A 13616-nucleotide genomic window follows, 5' to 3' on the forward strand; every position below is an offset into this window, starting at 1 on the left:
GGTTCAGATCGACAAGTGGAAGAGGGTGGACTGTGGGAGTGTTGATGTTGAGGGGGGGTAATGGGGGGCTGACAGAGGGGATCAAACTTTTAAGATTAAGAACCGCCCTTCACACTTGAAATTATCTCCTCAAAACAGTTTTGGTGAATCGCATTCTTAGGGAATAGTAAGGTTTAGGGCTCTAAGAGCACTTAATGCCCGCTGGGCGCTACCTGTTTATCCCGTTTTTGAGGGCGAAAAGTCAAATGGGTCAGACGGAAAATCAGTCAAGCGAAAAATCTTTAAAACGACCGCAGGACTAATATAATTCCTACAAACTTCGTTTGAGAGCAATTAACCATCTCAATCGCATTCTTTAAAATATACATTACCAACAAGGCGCTCTCAAACCGTGAGCATGGGGCAGTCTTTGGTTGTACCTAGCTTAAACCTAGAGGGCAGCCTCAATGCGCAGTAGCAGGGTAAAGAAGTAGAGAGGGGTGGGAAAAGGAGCAGTCCGAACATAGCTGGCAGATTGCCAAAAACTAGCTGCGATAGCTTCTTGGACCAGCAGTCTCAAAAAACAAATAAAATAAGAGCGAAGAAGAGAAGCTTTTTCTAATTGATGAGATTTTGTATTTTGATTTGGAAATTATATAAATTACGGGTTTTTATTAGCTGCCCTAACAAGCTTCAATTATGTACGCATAAAGCGGTAGCACTCCATGATCGCATTAATTTCACCAAAGAAAACTATAGAAAACGCAAACTTTACCAAAAATATTTAATTTACAAGATTAAATAAAAATCCACACCCAATCTTGAATGAAAGCTTTTAAAATTGAAGGAAATCTGAAAAATGAACACAGGGGAGAAATTAACACATTTGTATTAATCAAATTCAATTGTCAAGGTAATACAAGACGTAGGTCAGCAAAAGCCATGTGAAATCCTCAGCATTTCAATAATTTTAAACTTAAATCGAAACATATGATTTATTGCAAACTGATTAGTCGCCATTTTCAACTACTGCTAACTATGTTGATACTCTCGCGATAATGCCCACTTCAATTATGGGGAGACGAAATTCTTGAAGATGCTTGAATAGCTTGGACAGTTTGAAAAACTGCAGTGGCACCAGATCCTACAGATTGCGCAGCAGCAGCCGCAAGAGTCGAGGGCGTGTGTGCTACCACCACTGGCGACATATTGGGCGCCGCTTGAAGCGCGTTGATACACACAGTTTGTGCCGATGCCGGGGTCAAATGGTAGGTCGTTCCAGAAGCAGGTCTTAGATTGTACAGTTGACCTGTGTATCCAGCGGCAGCAGCCAGAGGTGTCAAGGAGAGAGTAGTGACTGTTAGTTGCTGGGGGTTGGCGCTGTTGGCTGAAACTGGGTTCACTGTAGTCGTGGGAACATGGGGTAACAAAAACGTGGGCGTATAGTGTCCAGAACCCGCAATTGCAACAGGTTGAGCCGCTGCTACTACCTAAATAACCATTCACATTGAACAACAATTATAAAATTGTCTTCATTTGGTCTTAACTATCACCTGTATTCGCTCCCTCATTAAAACAATTTGGAAACTCTGTAAAACATTTAGGGGAGCTCAATTTTTACTGGTTACTGGCCTGTCGCGCAAAGGGTCAATGTTCCGAAAGCTTTCAGCTCAAATTTTTCAAAGAGCTGGTACCTTTTGATAGTGAATCCTTGATCTTCAAGAAAGTTTCAATATCAGTAAGCTCCTCAAAGTCATAGTGTAAATATTTCAACCTTTTATGGTTGGAACATTACTTTATGCTTCTGTTGTTAGACTTGTTTCTTACAATTAAGACAAGGGAGGTCTCTTAATTGAAGAAGACTTATAGAAGAATGGACCTATTCGTTCAAAGCTATCTCAAATCTTTGATACAGCTTTCATTAACAGATAACGAACGCAATAAGCCCATATAAATATAACCTGTCAATACAAAAATTTTATTAGTAATCAATCGAAGCCGATTTCACATTCGGAACTTCAATCTCGCCCAACTAGGCAACCAGAAAATTTTTAAGATATAAATTTAATTATCACAACTCGCATAATGTCTCGCAACATGACAATAATGCTGATTAAGCTGCAGTGCGACACCAGTACCGGAGAGACAGGGCATGACGAAGTCTACTTCAAAATCTGGGTGGATGGCTCATACAAGCAGACGTACCCTGAGGCAGCCTACGACGGGATCTGCTTCAGGATGGACAACGAGGACGCCAGTTTACGATACTGTAACCTCGATCTCGCACTAACATACGGGCAAGAAGTAAAACTTCAGCTTCGCGAGCAGGACAACAAGAACAATGAAGACCACGACGAGATTTTGGGTACACTGTACATAAAAACAGCCGAAATACCCGTAGACGGGCCAGGAATTTACACCAATTTGTTCAATGACTACAAATCGGCTGAGTACCGCCTCACTTGGCGTATTGTGTCTCACAAAGTCCCATCTCTTCGGATCCTTGGACTTGGATGCCAAAAATCATCTTGTAATTGCAACAAGGACCTAGCTGATCAAATTTCGAGTTGTGTTGGCACGGTACTATCCCACACTTCCAAGGTGATCGGCTTCACCAAGATACCCCAAGCAAAAGAAATAAGTGCGGCACTCGACATCGCGAGTCGATGTATTGGAGCCGTGACTGAGCTAGCCGAGTGGATAGCAAACGCAGTAGAGGGAGCCGATGATGTCTACATACAACAGGCCAACATAGGTCAACAAGTAAACGATGCGGTGGCTCTCATTCCGACTGACGGTTCCGTGATTAAATTTGACGATGGCGACAAATGCATGTTCCAGACCAAGTTTGGCTACTACGTCCGAGTTCCACTGGACATACATGACGTCACCATTGAGGTACGAGAGAAGGATCAGCTGCAGCACGATGTCAGTTTGGGAGCATTCACGACTGGGATGAAAGATTACGAGGAGAACTTGCATGGTGGTGCCCTTATGCGACCTTTGGATACATACTTGGACAAGGAGAAGGGACAAGGAGCAGTCTACCATATTTGCTACAGCTACTCATATGAGGACTATACTATTGCACCGAACTGGGATACGGCCAGCTTTCTCTGATAATAGCAACTCAGATGATCACCATTCATTTATTTAACCAGACCAACGCAAACAATCAATGCGAAAACTTTGTACACCAAACTCAAGAATTGTAGCGGACAATATAGTCATTTAATAAAATATCCTAAGATAATTATAAACACAAAGAAATAGTTCATGTTGGCCTCATATATCTGCTGGAATAGTAATCATTAAGTACATCATTAATTTACATTTCCGAAAAAATACCAATTGCCTCAGTTGACACGAAGCACATCTTTAGGCTGAAATATTTGTCAATTTCTTTGAAATGCCCGCTCACTCTTCAAACCTTAAAGTATTTCTTCAATCATGCTAAAACAAAAACTATATTCAGATAATTAGGGTAGAGATCATTCTCGAAGGCCGGATAATTAGGGTAGAGCATAAAAACTAGAAGTCCGTTGAACTTAATCAATTAGTTATCTCATAAGTCACGTGGAACAAAACAGTCAATGGAACTTTACCGTGCTTTTCTCTAAATTTCTTGCCCAATCAGGCGACCTAAGTAGGGCCAGAAACAAAGACAACTTTTTGCACTAGCAAAATCTCACTTTTCAAAATTTCTTAAGATGGCGGTTTAAAAAAATAAAACGTAAGAATACCAATACGCAAAGATTTCTGACAAAATATGCTCTCTCATCGATAGGATATTAGACAGACACCTCTAAAAGTGACTTTTTAGCTTCGTAAATATCTGAATTTCAACCAGGAAGCTCGGTAATCTGCGTTGGCAATACCGCACAGATATATAGTTACAAACACAAACTCAGATGAATTGGATAATTCCATGACGCATTAGATCGCCCATGCGACCTGCCATTAATGACTACACAATACAAACAGCTAAAGAAACCAAACCAATATTTACGCCAAAAATACAAAGTCAAAATATCATCAGATAAAACCTAAACTAAACAAGTTTACTTTCCTTAACTACAAAGCAGGTGGGAGTTATTCGTAATGGGACTAGGTAACAAGTAGACCAAGGGAACGAGAAAAAAACAATTGATTTTTTTTTGATAACGCAAATTCAAAAATTAAAAAAACACTAGATCTTAAATATACAATTCTATTTATAAATCATAAATAAAAAACAATGTGACCTGTCCTTGGTAAGACGAAGTCATAGGACAGTACTACAAAAAAACAGAAGATACAGATATACTCAAGTAATTACAAGCAATTTACGACAACACGAAGTAATGAAGCCATTGAAATCATTGGCTATTAATTGAAAACTATATATTATTTAAGCTATTTCCTATACTATTTTAGTTGATATACGTTGTATATGTTCCCTTGAATCCTTCATTTGAAAGTCAATGGGACCTGTTATTAACGGGAATAAATTAAAAGACAACAAAAACAAATATTACCCACTCGGAATTTTTTAAGAAAACCCATAGTCTCAGTCATAAAACATCGGTTATTTCACAAAACCAATAGAGCTTAAACGTTGCTTTACAGGAAAAAATATTGAACCTCATATTGATGAAACTAAAATAAAATTGACAAAAACGGAAAATTATTTGAAAACAAATAAATTCGAGATCATTAGAATCATTAGCTATGAATTGATGGCATTTGAAAATTTTATTTACATCCTAATACTAAGTCATTGAGACCTGTCATTAATCAAAATAATTCTTACGACTACTAAAAGAACAGCAAACACAGGCAAAAACCAGATAATCAATAACCAATGCGAGAGAAAATTATCGGAGCCATTTCGAAAAAACTATTCTGTGACAACCGCTGTATATGTTCAATTCAGCCTCTTAACAACAATTGGATCTGAGAATATTGTAATAATGTGATCTTAAAAAGATTAACAAATGTGAAAAAATATACAACCAAAAAATTTTTTAGAACTAGTAGTATCAAAGGAATTGACACTACTAATTTTTGTTGTAAGGCATTAGAGAGGTTCAGTAATACTAGTCTAAAAGCCAGGAAGCCAATGTGAAAAGTCATTGATAAAATTAGTCTTACGACTAAAAAAGGACAACAAATACAGGCAAAAACCAACAATACAAAAGAAAGGTGCCAGCAAGTGTTGAAGCCACTAAAACCTTAACCTATTTGCTGATAGTTTCATACATTCTTAATTGAGCGTCTTTGCAACGCCAATGGATATTGCGACAATTTAACAAGAGCTGAGAGAAAAAAAGACAAAACAAAATTTTATGAAAACTCTTTGTATCGAAGTCATAAAAAAGAACTAAATTATACAACAGCCAGCCAGATTAATTTTTATTTCCTTAGAAAAAACACGGGAGCTGGCATTAGCAGGAGTGACCAAAAAATTGACAAAAATCATTTTAAAGGAGTACAGTACAAAAGCTCCTAATTTTTCACGAAGAAATAAAATTAAAGTGATAACAGCTACTAGGTATCAACTCAAAGCATTAGTTCTTAGTCCCCTCTTGGAAGCCAAATGCACTGTTAGCCCAGCTCCCGAGGTAAAAATTGAACTTCTTGAACGCCTCTTGAAGGTTGGACAAAAATACTCAAAGAAAAAGTATCACATCTTAAAGGGCATGGTTCAGAGCTTGATGGAGGATTCCAAAGACCAAACTGGCATTCAATTCTTTAGGGCTAGTGAAAGCTGGTGATAGTTGTGTAAATGAATTGAATTCTGTTAATTTAGGTCCTCCGTTTTGTAAATAGATTAGATCGTTTCACTTGCAATCTTGTTCTGTGACTTCCAGACTAAGAAGCTTTTTAATTTCGATTCCGATAAAAGTGCACCAAAAAGAGATCACGGACTTGTCAAATGCTCTTTTTCGATCAACGGCGTTGAGCTAATAAAAATAGTTAAATAGTTGTCTCGTCATTATTATTTTAAACAAACGCAAGCTGTATAATGCCCCACTCGTGAAGGTCAGTAGTTTTGTGTTATTTAATTGCTTTGAATTTTACCTTTACTAATTTTTCATTTGGGCGCCGAAATACATGAAAGATTTCGGTGTTGAACCGATTCCAGGTTGGATAAATTGTGGTGTTAAATTACTAGAGAGTAGAATATATAGGGTGTTAAATTACAGGGGGTTAAATAAATTGGGATAAAAAGAAGTAAAACTACTTTAACAAAAAGTGGTTCAAGCAAAATTGGCACAAAAGCCCCCTGTAGAATGGGAAAACCTAATGAGCCGATTTTCCAATGCACGGTTCTTTCATAACATTTTCCCAATAGACAGCCAAAAATTTGTAAATCGCAGAAAACTTGCCCACTTGGAAACTGATTTCACTATGCCTATTTAATTTCAAATATCGAAACACTCATTCAGCTGAAGAGAGATTACCATGGACTTGATACCATTTCTATTGAAAAATGGCCGATCATTAAACAAATAGGAGCAAATCCCTCTAAAATTCTTCAACTTCTTAAGCTTCTTAGAGGCAGAAGTTAAAGATGGAAAAATTAAAATTAGGTAGCGCAAATTTGCACAATATTCAGCTTCTCGCCACGTGTTAGGATGCTCCTCCAATAATTGCTTTGGAGAAAGTTTTGTGCAAATAAATCAGGCGACAACCAATTTTTAAGCACTAAAGACGATCACCATAAGCATGTAAACGGATTTGGTAAGGACAATTGACTACTTTACAACTTCAAGTGGATTTTTGAGCACAATTTTTCAGTTTAAACTTGTAGAAAATTATAACATAGCTGGCAGATTGCCAGAAAATAGCCGCAATAGATTCGTAGATCGGCAGTCTAAAAAAACAGTAAAAGACATACCAAAAAATTCGTCTTTTCATTGAAGGCTGATCTGTTATATTTTGATTAAAAATCTGTATAAGTTATTGCTGCCTCTATTAGGTGATCTCAAATAACCTTCATTTAGAGTGACACACACCCATTTGACCTTATCTCTTTGAATTAAAGTAAATAAAAGGCAATTTCAAAGTGAGGAAGTCATTTTTGAGAGTGAGGTAAGTCAAGTATGACCAAAAATTTAATCACGCGCATGAACAAATAAACTCGCTCCACTAAGAGCGAAAAATGACGTCACACATGCAATTCAGTTGAAATTGCATGAACAAAAAGTGGCTGTGACGTCATATGGTCGTAACAAAAATCATGACGACGAAATAAAAAAACATAGCAGGACAAGTCCTGACGTACAATTCAAAGAATTTTCATTGACTAAACAGAAAAACTAGACCTAGAATGGACTATGAGTGAATTGAGAAAACCATTTTTAAAAAAATCAGAACAAAAAATTAAGAAATAAACAGAAAATTAATGTCAAAATGCCGCATGTGAACAAAAAAACCACTAGCGAGAAATGAAAATTTAATTCAAACAAAAAACTAGGCCTAGAATGAGCTGTGAATGGATTGAGAAAACCAGTTAGAAAAAAATCCGAACCAAAAAAATCGAAAAACAGTAAAAATCAGAGTGAAATTGCCGCATGTGAACAAAAAACTGCTACCGAGAAACCGAATTTTTGTTCTAACACCGTTTTCTCACTCTACTTTCAAATTAGAGCGAAAAAAATTCACGCCGCAAAACCACTCGCTTTTTCGCTCCATTTCCTGTTTCGGCGTGACCAAAATCACTACTCCAATTTGACTTCAAAAATCATGAAAATGTATGAACAGATCTTAAAAAAAAAGACAGCGCCCCAATACAATTCAAATTCTTTGAATTGTAAAAAAGACAGCGCCCCAATACAATTCAAATTCTTTGAATTGTAAAAAACCAAGAGAAGGCCAATAATAGCCCCAGCTATCGCTGTGCGGCTATTAATCAAAAATTATTGTACCTAATGGATACAAATTTATCTATGGCCTAAAAATCTAATCCTGCACTTGGAAAGGAAAAAATACCAAATAAAAAATGAAGAAACTCCCCACTTACAAAGGGGAGTGGAAAAAGGCAATCCTTCATTATTCGTCATCGGGTCTTAAAAAGTATAACAGGAACAAACTTTGTTGAGAGCAAAATCGAAAGAACTTTCATTACGAAATCTGACCTGGTTAGCTGGGTGGGGTAAAATAGCAGCTCTGATACTTCCAGAGGGTGCTGCAGCTACTGCTTGAGCTGCAGACTGTACAGCACTCGGGTTCAAACTAGCAGCCGCTGCGTGAGTGCCATTAAGGGGCGTGAAATTAGGAGTCAATTGTGTTATGAAATAGGGAACTGCAGCATTCACATTGGCAACTGTAGTGGCATTTGGGTTCCTCGGGTGGGTAGTTAGATGTACTGCTCCAACCGCTGCTCCGTTAGGTACCTGGATTGCAGTTTGCAAGTGTTGTTGAGGCTGCAACACATTGCGAGTTTGAATATGATTCTGAGCTGGCAGGGGCGTTGAATTATTAGTATGATGCTCTCCGTTAGCATTGAAAGTGCTGTTGATATTAGTGTTGTATCCGCCCATATTGTTTTGCACAATGACAGGTGGAGGGGGTGGCGGGGCCTCATTAGATTGTGATCCATAGTTCATTCCAAAATTGGGGATGGACAAGTTATTATTATTTATGCTGTTACTGTTCGTTACTGCCACAGACGGGTACCCACAGTGAATAGATACAGGAGTGGGTTGCTGCACGGGTTGAATAGGAGGGTTCACAGGCTGTTGTTGCTGCTGTTGATTCTGTTGTTGTTGTGGGTTTGCAGTATTTTGAAATGGGACAACTTTGTTTGTCCGCAGTTTAGCGTTTTGTGTGAGCAAGACATCGTTTGTAGTTGACAGATTGTTGACTTGCTTCTCAAGTTCAATCACTTTTAATCTAAAACAGTGTCAGTATTCGTCCACATAACTCGGATTCACTAAATTTCCCATTAATTTCATGTTCATATATATAGCCAATAAATTGCCGGGCAATAGCCGCCAGATAGACGGTTGAGATCTCCTAATAAAATCAAAAATTCCTAAATCAAAAAGACGAAGACCGCCGATAACACAGACCAGAACAAAATTTTTAAAAAAGAGGCTCTGATATCAAATTCTATCCCTATTTCCGAGTCAAATTTCAAAACCTAACAATGCCTTTCAAAGATATATGATCATATAGTTGGGGTGAACTGAGTTTACATTCTCAATTTAGATTTAATAGAGTGCAAGAGTCATTTAATAGAGTGAGGTAAGTCATGTATGCTCAAAAAATCTATCACACAATCCAAGTACAAACCAATACAGACTGCATTAACAACTGAAGTCACGCTCAAAAATTCAGCTACTGAATACTAACAGTCACCGAAAGCAAAGAGGTCGCTCATTGAATTCTAGGCCGTGATCAAATGATTGACACAAAAAATGACTAAAAAAACATAGCAGGAAGAATTCCGGAAGCAACTTGAATAGTCAAAGCTTCACGAAAAACCGTAATTGCAGATGATACCATAACCTTTTATAGTTAACTATCAACTCTTTACCTCGTCTGGTTTGATTCAAAAAAAGTCACCACGAGAAAGAAATGCAGCAAAATTTCATTACATTAAAAAATATTTGGTAACGTTAAAAAAAGTCCAATATTCTTAGGATGGTCAAAATACTGATAAGCTCTAACAACTGACAGCGCTATAACTTGGCAGGAAACAACTCATGATGCCGGTCTTGAACAAATAGAACTCCGAAATCAACTGTAATACTCAAAAGCACATTTTCAAAACATTAAGGCAGATAAACTAAACTAAATGTTTCAAAAAAAGAATACTAAAAACAAAGACCCAAAAAGACACTACATTTATTTCTCAAATCACTGCAATTATAACAAAAAAAAGATAGTCTAGTGTTCTTCATTGTTAGAGAAAAAATAGACAAAATGAATTCAAACTATTTCAAAATTAAATTGATCATAAAAAACAAAAGCAAAAGATTCAGAGGCCAAAAAGTTCAAAAACAATACCGAAGCCTCCAAAAAATCGCAGAAAGTAGTAATTAGTGAAAGGTTTCCAGCAAATTCTCAAGTTTTGCAAAAGGATTTACAGCAAATTCTCAAGGCTGCATTCTGTTCAATGAAATCGATTGCAAACCAAAGAATTGATAAAATGGTAAGAAAAAGCTAATATCGTTGAAATTATTAACAACTGAAAAAAAGCAAAACGAAAAAAAATATATTGGTGCTAGGGAAATGCCAGAAAGATAGATGCTAGAATTTACAGAATATAGACATATATAGAAAACACGGAAACAAAAAGACTACTTCTTGATTCTTGAAGAGTACAAAAACATTTCAAAATTTAGCAATCTAGACTTAGAATAAACCCATAGCCTTCCTCCTGTACCGATAACAAAGTAGAAATAAAATTCAAAGACTAATTCTAAAACTGCATTTGAAATTTTAAATTATTAAACTTAATGCCAAAAAAATAATTGAACTATTAAGAAAACGAAATTAAAATCCCTGATGTTTCAAAAAAAAACGAAAATTAAACCGAAATGCAAAAATTGAGAAAAATGGGGAAAAAAGCAAAATCTGCACTATTTTATAAAACAAAAATTACCTCGCGGTAGAAAAAGGCATTCAGTATATGAATTATGAATGAGACGTTGCCATGAGCTGCTTGTTGACGGTTTAAAGATCTAAAAATGAATAGATTATTGGAAAAAAAGCAGAAATAATAAATTAAAAATCAAGAAACATGTGCTAAAGTAACCGACTAACGCCAAATAAACTCTAAATATACCCGGCAGATTGCCGGAAAATAGCCGTCGTTGATTCCAATAAGCATGATTGGGATTGAACGAATAGAAGATATTGAAAAAAAAGATTTTTGTACAAAGTCCCATTTATTTTGATGGCATTTCGTAGTTGAACATACTTCTGTTTCTTAGAGAGAGGATACAGGGGCTAATATAAATACCAATAAGGATAAGAGATACTATAAACTAAGATTTATAGGAACGACGTTCAAATAGCGGGCATCTAAAATTGGGCTTTATGGGTTTATCCCGTTTCTATTTCTGACTTCAATTTTTTATACTGACTCTGTTCATTTTGAATTGCTTTGCTGAGCAACTGATGTTCAAATTCACTTTTAACAGAATGAGAGAAGAGAGAAACTAGCCTAGAGAAGTCAAAAAGATTTCACGCAAAATGTTGAAAAAGCGGCAAAAAGGTAAAGCGAAAAAGTTCGACGAAGTAAAAAAAAATAGGAGCGCTATAATAGCCGGCTGAGAAGATGAGGGCGGCTATTAAAAAACATAAACCGACTGAATTGCTCTCGAACGACAGACGGGGCAATTTAAATTGAAGTTTTATGAGTGCAAAAATCTTTCCTGTTCGTACCCAGACGGTTCGTACCCAGACCTCCAGGTTAGAGGCCTGACATCTTAAGCACTCAGCTACAAACACTTTGATTTCCGTTCGCTTACAATCCATTTTAGCGAAGAACTTGATTTTAGAAAGAGAGCAACTTACAACACCAAAAAATGTCACTCACGAAGTGAAGTCACTCATGAAGCAAAAATTTTGCATAAACTTGCTTCAAACTTCGTTCGAGAGCCATTAATAAGGAAAGGGTCCTGTAGATTCTATCTTTACTTAATTTACAAAGTTCAATGATTTTTGCGTCTTAATGCTGCAGTAATAAGAGCAAAACTTGCCATATTACTAACACTTACGTCGACGCTACAATAACACCGCTCTCCGTTAACTTAACAGTCCATAATACTGACTATTAAGTCAACTGTATAATAATAGGTATTGCCATTGAACATCAGAAGTAACCTCCCTTATTGATTAAATTTCGTTCAAAGGACAGTTATTCTAAGGCAAGCAGAAAACAAGAAAACCAGCACACTTGTAAATTAAGCACATTAGACTACTGCTATCGACACTACTTATTAATGGTTTCATTCGTTGATCGGCCTAGTTTCATTCCATTTTAACGCGAAACGTCGAGTCGAGAAGCACTAACCATATATAGAAATAATACAAATTGATCAAGCTAAAAACAGAAAACAGCAACTTCGTTATGAAAACATAGTTTAAAACACAACCAACTAACGTCGGAAAAATTACTACTGAGCAACTGGCGTGGGTCTGGCTTTGGTTGTTGCATCTGCCTTAGACTTAGTCAGAGTAGCCTGAGTGTGAGGTGGGAGGGCATAAAAAGTGTGCGGGGGACGGGCATAAGTGGGAAGCCTTTTATATTATTACTTCACGCTTGCACCGCCAAATTATTCAGGGGTGGGTGGAGTGGTGGAGAATGGGGGGGGGGGAGGAAAGGGGTCTAACACTCCAAAAAGAATTACCCTTTACACTAAGAAGTTCAGCAGCTTCGGTAAGTCGCATACCTCGTGCCTGCTTTCTGGCTTGAACAATTTGTCCCCTTTCTCTAGACAGGTTACAAAATTTGTCGCTTAAAGGAAAAATCGAGCAGACGAATTGTTTGCACGAAAAATAAGACCGACAGGGCTAATATAATTTCTGCGACGTCGTTTGAGAGCAAAATTTAAAAAAAAATAGCAAGGAATTACCTGAGAGATCTGTTCTCCACTTGCAAATTATTACAACCAAGACATGTGCTGCATGGTCTGTTACTGTTGCTATTAGTGATTCTACGTCGGTTACTCAACGATCGGCTGTGTCCTCCGGCGGAGCTTCCACCACTAGTTGTACTTCCACTTGGGGAGGGAAAAGGAGGTGAGTTTGAGAATGGGTCATAGTGGTCTCCTGCTGGCGAGAGTCCTGATACTGAGGATCGCCTTCTTCGCGAGCCAACCATGTGCCCTCCACTTGAATTATTAGGTGCGTTATGACGATTCGCAGACACTCGCCCGCTCGGAACGCTGTGAAATGTTTCATTTGGTGTATGATGTGGCTGCAAAGGTTCATCTGGAGACTGAATTTCAAACACTCCACTAGAAGTGGCTTTCATTCTCTTGATTAGCGGCGGAGATTCGTCCAAATCTTGCTCAAACCTCGCATTCGAGGAACTGTGGAGTGAATGATTCGAGCTCGAACGTGGCGAAGGTGATAAGGGTGCTGAGATATTGTTCAAATGCAGGTATCTGCATGTTTCCCGACGCAGGCAAATTCCCTTTAGGTAATCTCTACACAGAGGTATAGCCCCATTCAATGCCTCCACATCGGCTGATTGCATTTTCAGGCCATTTGACCGCGCAACCAAAATTCTCTCTGGCAAATTTCCGTTAGTTGCATAATCTCTAACTTCGCTGGGTGTTAAATGGAGGAATCTACAGTGAGTGCGAGGGCAAGATCCTCTTGCGAAATCGCGGCACACTGATACCTTGTCCTGTTGAAAATTCATGTCCGGATTTCTGTTCGGGTTCATGCTCTGATTACTTTGTGATGGATCTCTGGATTGAACTGCATTGCTGACAATTCTTGGAGGATGTTCAAATCTGCAGTCTCCGTTCGTCCTCTGACATACATTTCGGAGGTAATCTCTACACACTAAGCCGTTTGTCTGCATAATTGTCTTTCTATGTTGCTCATTTGGCACTGAAAGAAATCACAATAAAATGCCACAAATTTTATCCACAAGGACACAAGCAGTCAATTACAGCAGAAAATCA

General features: G+C 37.6%; 2 protein-coding genes across 2 annotated transcripts in view; both read right to left on the minus strand.

Annotated features, from left to right (window-relative positions):
• LOC142339268 (NADH-ubiquinone oxidoreductase 75 kDa subunit, mitochondrial-like) overlaps positions 1-13616 on the minus strand; it is a 494345-nt gene that overhangs the window by 77348 nt on the left and 403381 nt on the right. The window lies entirely within an intron of this gene.
• On the minus strand, positions 750-13562 carry LOC142339232 (uncharacterized). The gene is made up of 3 exons (XM_075389093.1): positions 12555-13562; positions 8103-8859; positions 750-1469 (listed from the first exon to the last, which is right to left on the minus strand). Exons 1-3 carry the CDS (start codon positions 13511-13513, stop codon positions 1047-1049), a joined length of 2139 nt encoding a protein of 712 aa, XP_075245208.1. The 5' UTR covers positions 13514-13562; the 3' UTR covers positions 750-1046.

Source organism: Convolutriloba macropyga, chromosome 1, assembly GCF_964194025.1.
Source record: "Convolutriloba macropyga chromosome 1, txConMacr16.3, whole genome shotgun sequence".
Classification (NCBI taxonomy): Eukaryota; Metazoa; Xenacoelomorpha; order Acoela; family Convolutidae; genus Convolutriloba; species Convolutriloba macropyga.